The sequence below is a fragment of the Lissotriton vulgaris genome, chromosome 5, assembly GCF_964263255.1.
Source record: "Lissotriton vulgaris chromosome 5, aLisVul1.2, whole genome shotgun sequence".
Taxonomy (NCBI): domain Eukaryota; kingdom Metazoa; phylum Chordata; class Amphibia; order Caudata; family Salamandridae; genus Lissotriton; species Lissotriton vulgaris.
In genome coordinates, this window is record NC_141693.1 from 892,123,098 (window position 1) to 892,141,776 (window position 18,679).

At 43.1% G+C, this 18,679-nt stretch overlaps 1 protein-coding gene across 1 annotated transcript in view; it reads right to left on the reverse strand.

The window, feature by feature from the left end:
• The window catches only part of PDE6C (phosphodiesterase 6C), a 420,959-nt gene that overhangs the window by 290,298 nt on the left and 111,982 nt on the right, over positions 1–18,679 (reverse strand). Inside the window, exons 2-4 of the mRNA XM_086922484.1 lie at positions 11,108–11,260; positions 10,924–11,013; positions 78–218 (exon numbers count right to left, since the gene is read on the reverse strand). Of these exons, the coding sequence (XP_086778610.1) occupies positions 78–218; positions 10,924–11,013; positions 11,108–11,260 (384 nt within the window). The remainder of the gene's footprint in view (positions 1–77; positions 219–10,923; positions 11,014–11,107; positions 11,261–18,679) is intronic.

Consider the following 18,679-nt stretch of genomic DNA (forward strand, 5'->3'; position numbering starts at 1 on the left):
TCTGGGCAAAAAGCAGCGACAGGAAATAAATAAAGTAAAACGACTGGCTGAAACACCAGTGCTTCAGAGAGGGAGACCTTTTCTTTCGTCATATCCAGCAGTCCGACGGAGTACCGTTCACAGTTCAAATATATGCGGACAGTGTATAGCGCCTTGTGGAACTGCCGCTCGATGTCAGTGAGCTCCTCGAACACTTTGTTTGCACACCAGAGAAGGATCTTTAAAAGAAAAAAAACCAATACAGAAATTATAATATGCTGCAAACAAATATACAGACTATTCAGGCTTTTTTATTAGTCACTACAATACCATTTTTATTAACACAGTGACCAAAGGTTCAAAAGCGTCGAGGAAAAATATCGAAGTTACAGAAACTGTTCCACAACATTTCGTATTAGATTTTCTGAGATGCAGATAAAACATGTTGTTAACATATGGCTATAATGTGCACTTCGTTGCCGGAAATCAGCTCGGGCAGATTCTTTCAATGCGTTATTATTGCACACAATGGCTAGTGAAAAACCTCTCATTCAGATTAATGCGGCCCCATTTAATAAAATCCAGTTAAGATGCAGTTTAGGTCTAAGCAATACGGTACCAACGCAACGGTCTCTATCAAAGACATAGAAAATGTCTGCTTCTGCGTGGTGGCTGTCCTGCATGACAGCCGTTTAAGATACCTACAACCTTCATGTCAAATATGAAATTTAAGTGGATGGCCAGAAAGAGGCAGCCAAAGAGCATCACAGAATGTCTTTATTTTTCCCGAAAAGAGTATGCACTGAACAACAACAGAGGAATAATAAATCTGCCAAAGGCCTGAAAGTGACCAAACAGGCGTCAATGTTTCAAAACTCAAACTGCATAAACAAAATATGAAGTATGATTGTCATCGTGTTATTCGACTGTGCTTTACCACCTTTCAGCTGTTTTACGGTAAGAGGCCATTTGCTGCTAAACCGTGTAAGCACGAGATCTGCCTCAAAATATAGTTCCTAAGAAAATGTTGAAGGGGGGATTTCAGTGGTGTGGCAGTTAGTGCCTAATACTCAGCACCCATGGTGGTGATAGTCAGTTATCTCGAATGTTCCAGGGTCTCAGGTGTTATTGCACTCTCGTTTGATACCCATATGTCATGTCGTGACTTCAATAACGACATACAAATATGTTGGTATCTACATGAGTTTTATTACCTGCTTCTATTCACATCCCTGTCCCTACACTAACTGTCCCTTTCCTGTCTCCGCTCCTCCCCTTCCTCTGGCCCCTAGCTCCGCCCACTCCCAACTACTAGCATGCATCACAACATTACACCATACAGCGTGTTTAGTTTTCCAAATGTAACCAGGCCTAGTGGTCAAGGCTCATTCAAGGAGGTGGTAGTAGGTTTCGAAGACAGATACAGTTTGCATCAATTAAAGCATGCAGTAAACTCAATATCCACTGTAAGCGTGGGTCCTTTTTAGAGTTGGGTGGTAATGGAAAAAGTTTGGCTAGATCTGCAGGAGAACCCACTCCAGATATTTTTTGACACTAGCAGGGTAGGTTGTTGAAGGAAGTTTTGCCACCAGATCTTCCTCTGGCAAAAAGGGAATGGAGAAAATACAGGAATTAATCAGAACCAAATGTGTCCAAAGACGCCAGTCTTCTAAAAGCCACTCAAGAAAGTTCTGAAAGGTAAAGTTACAGTGAAGCCAATGGCTGCGACCAGCCCTGCATCCCACTTCACTCGAAAGCAAGAAACCACTGTACAGAGCCCCTCCACCGATACAATCCCTTTACTAGGAGCTAGGGGGCAGATTTACTAACTTTTGGCGCACACTGAGCAGCAACCAAAGTTGCTGTGTTGTGTTGACCCAAATGGTGAGAGAAAATTAGAGCCAAATCTACTACTAGGTTATGATTTAGGCTCCCTCTTTTCCGTTTTTCTGATTTTTACAGATAAATACAGACAGCAAACCATTTGTTTTCTTGTCTGCATCTATTTTTTGATGTGGACAAAAACAGAAATTGGGTGCTTTTTGAGTGATTGCAAATACACGTTCCCATGACTGCCAGGGCAATACCTGTGTGGATTGATAGGTAAGGGGGCTAAAAAAAAAGAATTTTAATTAAGAGTCTTAAACAGCAGTAGATATACACAAGGCTGATAATGACATGTGCATATTTTCATAGAAGTGGATTGATTTATATTCTGCGGGTGTTCAAATAACTGAAACACGGCAGGCATTCAAGCATGACTGCATATTTATTGATTGAATAAATGTGGAAATATACCAGTTTCAGCTTTATTTTTTTCCCAAAACCCATAATAAATATGGGTAAATTCAGATAAAGTTGACAAAAAATAAATATGGATAAATACAGACGAAATGTCAAAAAAATAAATACCATATAACCGGGAGCCCCAGTTATGATGCTTTTTTTTCTCTCCCCCAGCGTATTATAGCGTAGGGTGAGTGCATTCTATCAAGCATTGGTTCTGTACTAGAAGGGGGACACTTTCAGTACAAACACAGTGCCACACACAGGCAAAATTGGAACATCTGGGCCATTTTTAAATGTGGAGGCCGTACTAATGGTAGATTGTGAGATATGAAACTGATAAATAACAACATCAGCTCCCACTACTCTGTCATGTCAAAAACTTTACCCCTGAATCCTATTTGAAGTCAGTTGTCCAAGTATATCTAGGTTCGATTATGAAAACTTTCTAGTCACTTGATTTAATTTTTTTTATCATTTTCATGCTAAAATCTGTTGACTCACTAAACATGATAAAATGATCACAGACACTCTGGGGCCTGGGTGAGGCTACCTCATGCTACAAATAAATAAATACAATTGTCTCTTAAAAAAATCTCCTAAAACATAGGAACTCATGTTAAAATTACCTAACACTTTTTTTTCTACATGCATCTTTGATCAGCCAGCCTGGCTCTTGTGAGGCACTTATTAGTAGGCCACATACCCATTACTAGAACCTTCCAAAACATATATAAATGTTTGCTTGTTCATGTGGGCAGCGTTGTAGATGTAATAAGAACTTGTGGAATCTCATGAAGCACCAAGATTGTAAGAAACCTGTCGGATGTCTTAGTATTCTTGCTGCTTGATTTTGCAACCCCCTTGATGACATTATAAGCCCACCGAAAGATGTTCACCCAATGTATTACCATAATTCGATGAGGCTCCAATAATGACTGCAGCTAATGTTTCAAGATACAACTAGGAATTGATGCAAAATGATCCAAATAGATGGCTATGTCCGCATTACTAGTAGAGTGCACTGTCCCACTCTGAGCAGTGGTGCACCTTCTAATGTGTGTGCTGGACGCAGACAGGAACTGTGTGTCGTATCACAGTAAATGTGTTCTTCACCATTTGGAAGCAAACTCATGCTTACAGTGTGATTGGTGAAATAGACACACTGTTTGAAAAACACCAGTCCGCCTTCCACTGCAAGTGGTGACCCTGCCTCTATTTTCAAGTGGGACAGGATTCCTTCTGAGACAGGTGAAGGGAGTAGCTGCACACTCCTGTAGGTGAATGAGTGGGGTCCCTGGCCCCCTGTGCCTCCCTCCTTCCTAAAGTGGTCCTTCAGAGGGACGGACTGACTGGTCACCACCTCTATGTTGCACATAGTCAGTGTGCCTCCACAATATACCACAGGCATAAAGGTAAGGATTCCTTCATTTGCATGGGACCATGGCCCAATTCAAAAAAGGGAATAGACCTATTGAGATCACTCAAACTCACAGTTAATGTTGGAGCAGCCCATATTATGGAAATGGCTGCACACGTGTTTGTGTCCTCTTCTGTAATACCAAAGTGCTCCCAGGGCGCAATAAGTGGGTGCACATACCTGTTCTACCCCAGGGCACTTTATAGGATATGAACCCTCCAACCTTCACCTGCTTATCAGAGGCATTTCAGCTCCTGCTAAGGTTTTGCAGGGTAATTAGGTATCAGTGGGTTGATATTTTGAAGCATGCCACCTATACAGATTCTGTTTGGCATTGTTAGGGTTAAGCTAATTGAGCTTCATGTAAATATTCCAACACAGAATTTACCCCCAAAAACATGCTCCCATTGTAAAGTGATCTGAATGTGTGAGGATAGCCTGAGAAAAACTGAAAATCCTTATAGTACAGAAGTTCATGCAAAAGTTTAACATTGCAATTAAATAATGACAGTCACAGTTATGTTCTTGCAGGACACCACAGTTAATTCCACTGAGGGAAACCCAGGATTAGCATCCACTCAAGATGGAGGAGACCCATTCTTCTGTAGCCCTGAATCCCGCACAATCTGTGGAAGACAATCCAGTAATATTACAAATTTCCAGGTGTGTGTATCACGCCGTTTTCCTGTCTGCATTTTGGCTTTTGATGACTTGGCCTCCATCACCCCCCTGCCAGGACTCAAGTCACCACTGTGTCTGGGTTGGCGGTACGTACCCCATACTTCCAGGTGTCAAGGAGCTGCCAAGAGTGACTCGAGCTATAAGTTCCTGAGGGATCCTGCTGCGCGGGATATGCCCAGGCGCCGACGGGCAAGACGAGGCTGGGCTGGGCTCCCCCTTTTGGCGCCAAGCTTTCAGGTATCCAGGAAACATCTCTCGCTTCGGAGTGCACGGACAGAACTTAAATGATTACCATGGGCAAGAAGAAATTAACAGCCCCTATTGACTCACCTGTAGCCAAAAAGGATTGCCTCTTAGCAAGTACAATAACAAATTTTCTGAGTAACGCTATGGGGAAAATACATACAGAAATTGAAATTGTGGAAGAAAGACTGGAAGCCACAAAAAAAGCTTTAACATTGGTCACAGCAAAGAGCTCTATCTCAACAGATTCTTTGCCCTCACATGCGAGTACAGAGACTTTGCAGGGGCATTTTTGTGAGAAAGTGCTGATGCTGGATGAGAGCTTGCAGCCAATAAGTAGGGCTAGAGGGAAGAATGGGCCTTGCCTTGTGTCTATGAGGGAATGCTGGATCTGGTACAAGAGAGTGAGTCCCAGGGGGCCTGAGACCTAATGGGGTCGCCTCCAATAAAGAGGCAGAAAAGTACGAAACAGCTGAAAAATGGTATTAGAAAGCCAAATGTGGAAATCAGATGACCAAACAAGAGAAGGGAAATGTTGGAGAAGAGGCCATGCTCTACAGATTCGCATTTTCTTAATGGTTTAAAAGTCGCGGAGGCTACAAGATTTAACACTCAGTTTGTTTTAAAAAGTATGTAATATATTATTCATAAGCTGATTAATCCAATAGTAGCGGCCTTGACTGGTATTGATTCGACATTGAGAGATATTAAAGGACATCTTCTACATCTAGTAGCTAGAGACAGGCCATTATGTATGAAGGCATAATCAATTACCAATGCTTCTAAGGATCAAAAAAACACTGGCCATAGAGACTATAAAGATTCTGAGTGTGTGACAGTGTTGGGAATTTCAACTGGGGAAACTATGTGCAGTCTATGAAGATGAGGACCCCTGACAGGTGCGGCTCGTGTCAGGGAAAAGAGGTGGGGCGGGGAGGTGAAAAGGGGGACGAGGGAGATAAATGCAAAATATTTAAAAAACCTACCTGCTGCTTTCCATCGCGTCATGCTCGTCTGCTGCTCTCCTTGTCCAAAGACACTGGCTCCCAGCCTGCCTTATGGCCAATCCTGAAGCTGCTCTTGCTTGAGACCAGCTTCACGATTGTCCTGAGCACCTTCGACTGCACTCCATGACAGACTGTGAGTCTCTACCTTCTCTCTCCAAACCAGCAGCGTTGCTGGATTGGAGAAAACTTTCACTGCGCATGATGGTTTGGCTGGCCTGAGATGGCCGGCCAAGCAGTTATGTGTGGTGAAGGAAGTTCATATACCTCTGGCCAGAATGCCTGTCATCACTGTGGCCACGCCCCCAAGACTCGGCACAAGGAAAATAATATGATAATGAAACAGATTTTAAAACCGTTTATTATTGTTTTATTTTTCATGATTTGGAGGGTGCTGGCATGGAGGGCGACGCTCCTCAGCCATAGCGGAGGAGCCGCCCCTTCTGCTAATTACAATCTGTCATTGCAGGTTAATATAACAAGTCCACATCCTACCCTTCTAATAGCCATTGAAAGTATTCCTGATAATATGCAACCTATTATGCAGCCTGTCCTTCAGCTACCACCAAATGAGGGCCTACTGGTGATCATTCAAAAAATTTACCAACCATGCACCATAGCCAAACTGAAACCAAGACCCAGCAAAAATATATGGCTATACACTGGTTATGTACATCTTTGGGGGACCTGAGCAACTGGGTATTACAGAATATTATCCTAGTGAGGAGAATTCTTGGCTGGGCAGTACAGCAAAGAAGGAGAAAGGAGATTGCACTGTTATTAACTTTTCTAACGTACATTTGGTCGCCATATTATTACACAAGCTATGGAACAAAAATTGATTTCAAAGCAAGTTGATTTGACTGTTGAATGTCTTGCCCTAACTGAGAATAGGATAAAATTGGCTATAAATAAATGTGCAGGACACGGTCATAGTAAGGACTTAAACATGCTAATAATAATAATGACGGACAGATATCCTGGCTGTCCCTGAAAGTTATCGGATTCTTAGACTGGATAGAGTAGGGAAAGTGCGAGGTGGAGTTGCGATAATTTTTAAAGAAGAGTTGAAAGCTACTATTATTGACTCTATTTCCGATATCCAGATGGAAATCTGTATATTCAAAGTGGAGTTGTCACATCAGGAAACTTTAAAGGGTGTTCTGTTATATCGCCCTCCGGGGCCACTTAAAGATTTTAATCTATTAATTGAGAAAATTGCCCCTCATATTATTGCCTCAACCACTTCCTGCTGTTAGGGGATTTCAATATCCACAGCAAGGATAAAGCGAATACTGAAGCTGCCAGCTTTTTAGCTGACATGGCCACTTTGGGCCTGGGAAAGATTAATAGTGGTCCATCACATCTGGCTCGTCACATCCTAGATATTATGCTTACCAATTCCCCTCTCATAAGTGCTGATCCTCCATGCCAACTGACTTGGTCGGATCACTCGATGATTCAGTTTCAGATCACTAGCTGCCTCAGACAGCAATCAGCTGGAGGCACCCAGATGGCCCTTCAAAGACATTGGCACAAAGTCACTTATGACTCTTTTAGCAAAGTATGTACGCCCCCGATATTCAATGAACATATGGACCGCACCATGAAGCTAAGTGTTTTTAATGAAAATATTAGTGACATAATTGACAATCTGGGTCCATTAAAACGTCGACCTAATCAATCTCGGAAAAGAAGTGAAGAATGCTACACTGTCGAGTAACGGCTGGAAAAAATCCAGATGTAAAGTGCTGGAAAAAAGCTGGCGCAGATCTCAGTTAGATAGCAAAAGATCTAACTTTAAACTAGCTCTCGCTGTCTATCACAAGAATCTACAAATAGCACAGAAGAAAGCATGTTATACTAAAATTGAACCAGGTAGGAAACTGAACAAAGGAGCTATATAAAGTCCTTAACGCCTTCACTAAGCCCTTAGCTTGCGCTCAACAGATTATCCCCTCTCAGGATCTGTGTGAGAACATAGCTGTGCACCTGGAGGAAAACATCTATTTGATCTATAACCAATTTCCTCAAAATCCCTGTTATGTGGAGCCCACTGACTATAGCTCTCCAATAGTTAAGGATCTAGCTGCAGGCCTGGTTGGGTTCAAAGGTTTTCAGATTTCTCAGATGGAGGCCATGCTTAGTACAGCAAAATCCGGCTCTCCTCTAGATGTGTTGCCAGCACACAAATATGCTTTGCTCTCTCCTCTTCTAGCTGCCCCTATGACTGAGATTGTGAACACCTCTTTAGGCAAAGGTATTCTGCCTTTTGACTGGAAGTCCGCTCAAGTACTCCCGATTAAAAAGAAAGATCAACTGCCAACTGATGTGCTCTCAAATTACCGCCCCATTTCACTCCTCCAGTTGAAGAGTTAGATTAACATTCAGCTAGTGGAATACCTCGATAAACACGCCATTCTTGATCCCTCTAAGTCAGGGTTTAGACCCAACCATTCCACAGAGACAACCCTTATTGGGGTCACAGATCATATTAAAATGGCTTTAGATGCTAATAAAGCAGTGCTACTGGCTTTATTGGTCCTGACAGTAGTCTTCAACACGGTCTCTCATCAGAACCTGATTGTGCAACAGAGGGAGGTCGGTCTGCAGGGACAGGCACTTAATTGGCTTGTCAGTTTCCTAGACCAACGCACTCAAACCATCAACTTTGGTCCATTCCATTCCCAAGTCTTGAAACTCACTAAGGGGGTGCCCCAGGGCACCACGGCTCCTGTTTGAGCCCAACTTTGCTAGGGCCCCCCATGGCCAAGGTTATTAGGGAGTACGTTTCACTCTTTTTTCCTACCCTGACGATACCCAATTGCTCCTGTCTTTTGATAAGGACTCTGAGACTATTGATCAGCATTTTACTAAGGGGATGTCAGCGATTGCAGAGTGGATGACGATCCACTGTTTGCAATTAAGTGCTTCATAGACAAAAATCTAGTTGTTTGGGTCAGCCCAGAATTTCTGGTCCCCTGGGTGGTGGCCTGCAACATTGGGTTCTGCTCCTACTCCTACCTTGGTGGCAAAAAACCTGGGAGTACACTTGGATGTGTTGTTATCCATGAAGGACCTATTGATGACTGCAGCAGGGACTTGCTACCATACACTAAGCCTTTCACGCAGAGCTTTCCATGGCTGCCTCTGTTTGTACGAAGAACCCTGATCCAGGCTTTGATCATGGGCCGCTTAGATTATTGTAATGCACTGCTGGCATCTGCAAATGAGTCCCTACTAACAGATCGCAGATTGTTCAAAATGTGGTGGTTCGTCTGGCCCTAAGAAAAACACCTTGTACCTCTTCAGGTACATTACTACAACAACTTCACTGGCTCGCCATCCGCCAGAGAATTCATTTTAAGCTTTGTTGTCTCACCCATAAAGCTTTATATGGTGCGAGCCCCAGCTACCTGTCAGATACATTTAAAATCTACTGTCCGAATCGTCCTCTTAGATCGGCAGGTAAAGGGTTGCTGGTAGTTTCCTGGTTTAAGAAATTTAGAACCGGAGGCAAAACCGTTGTCCATCTAGCCTCATAATTGTGGAATACCACTCCATACCAGGTACAACCGCACTTTTTCAAGGCTATTAATGCGCAAGTCCCAAACTTATTGTGGGGTAACAAACCACCACGAATAGCGCAGGCCAAGCTGGTGAGGGGGTGGTATGACGGTGGAATAGCACTCCCCGATATACACCTCTACTATTGGGCAGCACAACTTAAGGTGATCAACTACTGGCTACACATCCCACACTCACATCCTGCATATAAGGCAGACAGAACACAACTTGGCAGTAACACCATTCTCTCCCCACTACGACAAAAAACTAGCCTTAACAATGTTTGGCCCGCTAAGACTCACACTGATATTATGGCACGCTGCACAGGCAAAACTAGGATGGAGGGGGGTTTTGACACAACTCACTCCACTATGGGACAACAAAAAACTGGGACGACTCAGAAACAGTAAGGGATTTGCCCACTGGGATGAAATAGGAATATCGACGGTGGGTGACCTGTGGCGGGGAGGGGAGGTGATATCGTTTGACTGTCTCCAACAGTTGTACGAGATGGCACCCTTGGAACACTACAGATATATACAGGTCAGACACGCCCTCATGTCGGCAATTTCCCCTGGTTCGGATGTCCCAGAGGCATCGCCCTTGGAAGATAGACTGTTAACGGAATTTATGCACAGGAAGGCTACGTCTTTCACATATCGAAAATTTGTAAATAATTTACCCGATCCCACAGGCCCGCTTAAAACCAAATGGGTACGAGACGTAGGGGACATGGATGACTCTGAGTGGCAGGAGGCATTGGCATCCCCAAGGTAGGTATGGAATACCCTCGCGCCTTAGGCTCGTGCAATTAAAAACCCTACATCGCTCATACTACACTAGGGCAGTTTTACACAAGATGCATCGAATAGACCACCCCTTTTGTGTTCGGCGATGCAGAAATGAAGGAACGTTTTACCACACAATGTGGGACTGCCCCAAACTACTGCCATACTGGATCCAGGTGATGCGTACTATGTCACAGGTTCAGGGAGTTTCATTAATGCCTGAGCCATGTAGATGTTTGCTAAATGTGTGGGAACCCAATGATCTAACACGCCATGGACAGACTTGGGTTACATTTGGAATCATGATTGCCAAGAGAAACATAGCACAGAAATGGGGCGCAGTGGAGGTACCCTCCCTATCAGTTTGGAGTAATAACATGGATGAGGCCATGATAGCTGAACGTGCAGTGTTTGTTAATAGGGGATGCCCCCGGAAATGGTCTATGATCTGGGGTGCCTGGAATGACTATAGAGGAAGAATCTGTGATCCACCTGCACCCAATGAAACTGATGGCTCGGATGGCAGTGAGGCCTGAGGGGGGGTGGAGATGGGGGGGACTGACAGGGAAGTGTCAGACAATCGAGGGGACAGATTTAATATGTAAATTTGAAGAACTGTATTGTACTACTGTTACAGGTGCTATTACCATACCGTGTATACATGTGCTACGACTTACCACTGTTATGAAAACAATAAAAATGTTTTTTTTTAATTAATTGTGGAATACCTTGCCTGAGGAACTACGCAATTGCTCCAACTTACTCTGTTTCAGGAAACACCTGATAATAGTATTGTTCAGAGCTTAATCTTGTCTGCCCATGTTTATCTGACTATCCTGCTCCTATAGAGCGGAGATACCCCTTCGGGGGTGATTCCTGCGCTTTATAAGTCCCAATACAAATAGACAGACAGACAGACAGACAGACAGGTAGATAGAGAGATAGAAAGATTTACCTGACTTCGCCGAGACTCCACATTGTGAAGGTAGGTGATGTGATACTGTTTAAGGACAATGGAAACAAAACTGAGGTATTTCACAAACACCTGCAAACATAAAAAAGAAATATGTGAATCTGAATGGCCCAAACTTTCTCAGATAAAAGGTGTAAGATTGGTTTATCATCACTGAGACCTTTACCTCTTCATCCTGCTTGGAGAAGGCAGGGGCGTTTAATTTATTCACGGCCATCATGACTGCAAGCACCTCCTTCCCGTACATGATTGGAGTTGACAACACACAATTTGTTTTATAACCACTTTGTTTGTCTGCAAAGTCAGAAAAATGGGTATTCTGAAACAAAAGAAACATTTGGGAGTCTTTGTAAAATAATTTTTGCACAGCCTTTTCATTACGTCATCTGACAATATCATTCATTGAACCCGTTCAGATTTGCTCCAGCACACATAATGTTCTCATCTCTAGTTGGTGTTACATACACATATTCATTTAGAGAGCGCGTGGTATTTAGGTAAAGCATCATGGGATGATAGCATGGCAGTCAAGGCTTTGCACATAAACAGTCCAGCTTCTATTAAATCTCGGATCCACAAGTATTCCCCCTCTAGGGATCTTAGATCCACTCATCTACACTACATAGCGATCCCCCATTCGACGGAGTAGGACAGGCGGAGTCAGGCTCTCAGTCACTGCTCCTCGCATCTAGAACACTCTGCCTTTGGAACTTAGGACCACTTTAAACTATGGAAAGTTCAGACACTTGTTGAAGACTCTAAAAGCAAGCTTATCAATATGTTTCTGAGTCATGCTGAGACAGTTACGGAGCGCCAAGAGACTGTTTGGTGGAAGTGCGCTCTATAAGAACCTGTAACATAACAACGTAATAACATTAAAGCGAGAGTGAGCTCACATATCAATCCAGCAAGGACATTGCCGTTTTGGGCAGTGCAAGCAAAGTTTGAGTAGACACTGCTGAAAGAACACCCCCATAACTTACTGTCACGTGCCAGGCGCTTGCATGTCGGCTGGATGTATTTCATTACAACGCATGCTTTTACAACGCATGCCATTACGACGCAACTTTTACAACGCAAGTCGTTACAATGACTTGCGTTGGGGGGCGCTGGATAGTGAATAGTTTAATTTACTATTCCAACGCCAGTCCCCGTGGATAGTAGGGAAGGTGTTGGATAGTAATTAAACTATTTTAGAGCGCCCTCCAGCGCAATTCATTGTATTGACTTGCGTTGTAAAAGTTGCGTTGTAATGGTAGTGCATTGTAAAAGTTGCATTGTAAAGAATGTTTCCCATGTCGGCCAAGACATGGCGTAAGCTGACGTGTGTTGGTAAGCAGCATAGTGTTCTACTCAGTCTTAGAAAGCATTGTCTCATCCTCCAAGACCCTGATTACAACCTTGGTCCTAGTTTCATTTCAGGTCCAAACTCCCAAGTCAGGCAATATTCGCCTATGCACTAATTGCACAAGTGCTATTTGCTGATGTACAAATTGCTGACCCTTGCCCGAAAAGGATGGGCGTTTTAATCCCGATTTAGGCACAAACTACAGTTTGTGCTCAGAAATGGATTACTATCTGACCACAATATGTGGAAGTTTGAATCTGATGCAAACGGCCGGTGAAAACAGTGCACCTACAAGTGGGTGAATTTGTGTACAGCAAGTGCATTTTTTTTACCCTTATTGGTTCTGAAAATTCAAATCGGGTGCGGATTTCACACCCACTTATTAGTTCACTGAGCATTGACCCAAATTAGCAAGTGCGCAATTTGCACCCGCAAAATGCATGCAAATCGCGTTCAACCCCTGTGCTACTTGTACAAAGCTTTTCACCAAGTTAAACCTGGTGCAAACTGTCTTGGCAAATTCTGCACTATTGCCATTAGTGTACCCTGGAACATACATGGATCTTCTGTTCGTACCCCCAGAAAGCTTGCGTCTGTTACAGAGTACTCATATTGGGTTTGCACACTATTTGCAACAAGAGGACAATTTGTACATTCTTAATTAGGCATGCCCAATAGCACATGTTCAATTACCACTTGGGCAGATACCACCTCCCTTGGGAACCTGCACCTAAAATGGGATCAGCACCATGGTTGTAATCAGGGCGTAAGTGGTATTTGTGCGTAGAACACTCTGACCTCTGAGTGGGGCTAAGGGTACTCATAAAGGTTTGTCAGTCCTTGATTAGAGGTTTTTGAGACCCTCCTTGCCCCTCACAAAGGGGTGCACAATGTCACCTAATGGTCTACCTCAAGGAACTCCCCATTCAGGTCAGGCACGTCATCATAGAAATAACAGTCTCCTCTCATTCCATTTTCCTGATTCCAGGCATGAAGTTTGACAGTGTCCTTCGCGATGGCGGAGAACATTACTTCTGCCTCCTGATGGTAGCCTGTCTGTGAAATTTAGAGATGACTGCTGACTCGCCTATAATCCCAGCACTGTGTAAAGAACCACAGTCACAGCATTTCCCCTCAAGGTAGAAAAGGTTTAGTGGACAGCTACCGTTTGACGGCCATCCACAAAACTTGTAACTTTAGGTTGTTTTTCAGAAACAAGCACTTAAAGCAGTAGTTTGTTTCAGAAAAACGAAAAACTAATGTGCCACACCCTGGCAGTTTTCTCCCAGAGTGTGGGGATCATTTGTTTCTTTTTCTGTCCCTCACTGCTAGGTTTTTCCTTGGGGTAACTGACCGAAAAAAAGGACATTACACTGTCCATTCTCTTCCTCCAACAAGGCAGATCAAGAGTTTGGTGGAGAGGGCACTCCGTTTCATTAGCGGAGGACTACCCTATCATCTAAATCAGGTCCTAAGATTTATGATCGCGCCATTGCTTAGATGGTTAAAAAAAATGTTTTAAAAAAACCCTAAGTTCTAAAAAAATTTTAGGAGCTCTCGAACCTGAATGACGAGGTTACCTAAAACCAATGCTGTCACGTCTCGTCTCTTTCCACTTTAAATCTCCTTCTTTCTCCTGCCCTGGATTTCCTGTCTCTTGAGCTCACGCTTGAAGGTGTTCTCCCCGCCCCTTTCTCCCGTGGCTACTGTTTCCCTATTATTTTCTTCTACCTTCTTTCAGCCTTTTCTGCCTTTGTTGTCTCTTCCACTGGGTTAAAGTCTGATGATGAAAAATAAATCCCTCTCCCACAAAGTGGTTGTCAGTTTTCACCCCATCACCTCGACACACATTTAGCACTGGACCCATCCGGTAATATAACGTACTATACAGTGTCATAGATTACCCCATCTGGCATCTGCTCTCGCAGCATGATTTAGTTACTACAGCTTTAGCCATCTGTTTAATCAGATGTGAAAAAAACCTTTTCTCCTCTTGAAAGTAATCTATTTTGTGAGTGGGTTTTGCATCTTTGGTGTCCTATGCCATGACCTAAGATCTGACACAATGTTTTATTTCGGATTTGTACAAATAATCTAATGAATACATTCATATGTACATTATACACAGCAATTCCTTTACAAAAATATAAAGCAAGTTATTTTTCCCCACATTATTTGAAACTCATCTGCAATCCTTATAATCAGGTCCATCGTCTCTTTGAATTTCCCAACTGAGATTGTTTCCTTCAAGGTAGTGCTTACTCGAGGAATTTGAGAAGAACATGTGCCTCAAATTACATAAAATGCATGCAAAACCCTTCTCTGTTTTTTAAAGGTGATATCCCTTACAGGAATTGTCTTCTGCACCATTCATGATGTCTGCATACAAATGGAAGGATATCTCAGTCTTTTGAATGCTCGCCAATAAAAAATGCAGTGATCATCATTTCCTTGGCTTGGACCCTGCAACACTGACTCAACCTTCCATCCTTCGAAAGTCGGTAAAATGAGTACGTTAAAATAGTGTAAAAGCGGCACACGTTATTTTGATGGTATGAAGCGCTACTTAAAAAAAATAAAATAGGAAGGTTTGACAGATCTTGCATATTCATTACACAAACACAGACCCATCTATATGTTATTCGCGGTCATTCATACTTCTTTTGTTCTTAGCTGTGGATCTCTCACCAATTGTAAATTATTTTCTTGTCCTCTTTTTGTTTTGTAGTACAAATTAAAAAAAAATATTTTAGGCTACTTTTGAACAATTGACCAAGCATGTGACTCCGCTGCCTTTTTTTAAACATACTTTTTCCTCCCCAAAAATGCGAATGCACCAGACCCTACAACACCAGTTGTCACTTTTTCACTTTTTCCTTATTGATGACTGACATGCTTCTCTTGTGGTACTGCCAGCTGTATATTCAAACTAATGCTTGAGCATCCTGCTGTCACAGTTTGCCAGACACATTCCTTCTCTCGAGAATTTGTTGTCATTAAGTCCAAATAGTTTGTTCCTAACTCCCAACTTGTGGCCACCTAATTGAAGATCCATGATTCTGTTTCTGAGGTGAATAATTGTATATGTTGTAGAAATTTATGACCAGTATTTTGCGAGAAGTAAAGTATTTATGACCTGATCTATATACGATCTACGTTCCGCTTGCGGGGAAATGGCACACATGATTAAGCCCGCGTTGCAAAGGCCATGTCCCATGTACGGGTAAGTCAGTTCATAAACTTATGAGCCATAGTGAGTCACAATCTAGCCTACCTCATGAATATTAATGAGGTAGGTCACAACTTGCGGCTCGTTAATATTGGGGGCCATCAAGTGCCGACATATGTATTGATAGGGCTGATAGTAATATGTCAATTCATGAAATATACACTAATTGCACCATAGCGCAAAGGTGTGTGTGATGTCTGGCATAGTGTACTGGAAGGATACCTTTCCAGTACAAAATACTATGCATAGACATACTTCCACACTTTTCCAAGTTTGTATATGTATGTTGTACATCACAGCTCCCATACAAAGATAGAATGGTTTGAGGAAAAACAATGTTTCTCAGACATTATGCCTGCCTCAAAAATGCATAAACGTTTGGGTCAAAGATCTCTCTTACCTTTTTTAGAAGCTAGGACTTTGCATCAAAAACCATGGGTGGTTGCATGGGAATGCCCAAGCACTACCCATGGGTCGCCCGTTTGAGCAAAGTAGCACAAAGTTCTACTACACATTACTTTAGGGTCGCTTTTTCGGCAAAATTAAAGATTTGCACTAGATAGTAAATAGTTTATCAAGACTTTGCATCTGTTTGAATCGCTTTCTTTGACTTTGCACTAGTGAAAATCTTTCATGAAGCTGGCCCAACGTTCCTAACTTGCGATGCCGGTAAATTAACAAGCACTGATGTTTCAGCTGGAAAAAAGCCACAACACACGATGAAAGAGAAAAGCAAACGACACAGCACCATTTAATATACTAATGAAAATTGTGGGGCATATTACCAAGGGCCTTATCGCCGCTGCGATAATTTCATCGCCCTATTACCAAGCTGTCACTAACACCAGTTAGCGACAGCTTGTAGGCGATAGCGGGCATTTAGGGGCCCACTTTGCATGTCAGCGATAATTATCGCTAATGACATGCAAAGTGGGCGTGCCAAGATGTTAGCGACTGGAAACAGTTGCTAACATCGCTATCTCCTATTACCCTCTTTCGGAAATATTCGCGCTAAGCGCGGATATCTCCAAAAGCTAACGCCTGCCCAGAGCAGTTCTTAGCCATGTTATCCAATGGGAGGTGGATAACATGGCTAAGAGCATTAGCTCGGTAATGCATGAATATCGCTGACTTTTCAGCGATATTCATGCATTTCGGGCGATTTTTATCGCTTAGGAGATAAACCTTGATAATAGCAAGGTTTCTAAGCGATAAAAATCGGTGGAGCTCGGCGATAATATTATTGCCGCTAAGCCAACATAGCGATAATTATCGCTAGTTGTTGGTAATATGCCCCTGTGTTCTTTAACACTGAGATACCGAGAGGTGACTCTTCCCACCCCCTCTTGTGAAACCTCTACAGTCAATCTGCTGGTCACTGACCTCACTAGCCAAATAAGGCTTGAGGCTAAGTGATTGGTATCGGTACTAACCAAGCCTCAGGACTTCGGGCCTGATTTAGAATTTGGCGGACAGGTTACTCTGTCACAAACTCAAAGGATATCCTGTCCGACATTTTACAAGTGCATTACATCCAATGGTACTTGTAATACAGCAGACAAGATATCTGTCACATTTGTCACGGAGTAACCAATCCGCTGAACTCTAAATCAGGCCTTTTGTCTCTGTTCCATTAAACTTGCTGCTGTGAGAGACAAAAACTATGTGCATGTGAGTTACTATTAAACAGAAATAGGGCCCATCACAGCCAACGAGTGCTTATTGGTTTGCTGCAATAGCCCATGAACTCAGACTGTGACAGGAAAACACTTGTTCTCAAAATTAAAGTCAACAAGCACGTGCAATAAGCCAAAGTATTGCCACCAAACTAAATTACTAACAAGTTGGTGAATTTTGTGGTGAATGTTTTGGTGAATTTAGTTTTGTACACTAACTATAGTGAATCAAAATAACTTAGGCAAACATGTATCTATGTGCTATTCAAATCAGGGACTTCAGGAGGGAGGGGTCTTGTAAACCCTGTACAGTGCTTTGAAATTAAAGAGGTTTATTTCAAAGGGAATCCAGATGCAAATACAAGTACAAAAGTGTGGTACCGCAACAAACGTAAGTGCAGAAACGCTTCTTCTTTTTTTTAAACAATGGTAGGCTCTGTGTGGCAGAAAAATGGAGTTGGAGGTTTAGGTTTAATTTATAGAGCGCATGGCTACCCACATGCATCCCAGCACTATCACAGGTAAGGTAAGCTATCTGGTGTGAGAGTTATGGGAACAGCCATGTTTTAAGTTTCTTTTTAAAAGACTGTTCATTTTTAATCAATCGCAACTCTGGGTCCATGCTGTTCCAGAGTTTGGGCACCAGTTGTGAGAACGATCTTCCAACCCACCTTGATCTCTTGATTCTAGTAGTGTTCCAAAAAATATAGGGACTGGGAGCGGGGTTAGGAGGAGGTCCTGCACAAGGGCTCCCAAATGACACTGAGGATCAGCAAGGTATACAGTTCCTAACTGGACGTGAGGGGAGGGGAGGTCTTTCTTTGTGATGCCCTCACTCGCCCAGGAGGATGTCATGCTTCATCATTGGGCCTTGCTCCTCGTCGGGCCGGCGCTGCAATAAAAATTCGACCCTGATCTGAGACAACGGTGGGGTGAATAGTGGGAGATCAAAGTTTGTAGCATGGCGGGGGCACTACCATACATGGGTCTGTGTGCCAGGCAGAGGGACTTGAATTTATTCCTTGACTGAACGGGAAGCCAATGTAGCTCCCTCAAGGACACTCTTACTGACTGATGCCTGGGTATCTTGAGAAGCAGTCTAGATGCCGCATTCTGTACCACCTGTAACTTGTCCGTGACATATTTAGGTGAGCCAAGGTATAACGAATTGCCATAATCGAGTCTCGAAACTACCAAGGCTTGCACCACCGTCCTTCTTGAGTTCTCTGGGAGTAGACTCAGAATTTTCCTAATGAACTGGAGGATACCAAAGCAGTTACTCACGTGTTTTTTGGCTTGCGTCTCCACGGTTATTTTCTGGTCAAGCCACATACCTAAATTGTTTATGGAGCTTTTAGGAGCGGGGATGGGGGCAATTTACTGGCATGGGGATCTCTGAGCATGGGCTAAAATTGCTGGCCAAAAGCATAAGCTCGGTTTTATCCCCGTTCAGCTTAAGACTGCAGTCGGACATACATGTCCCTA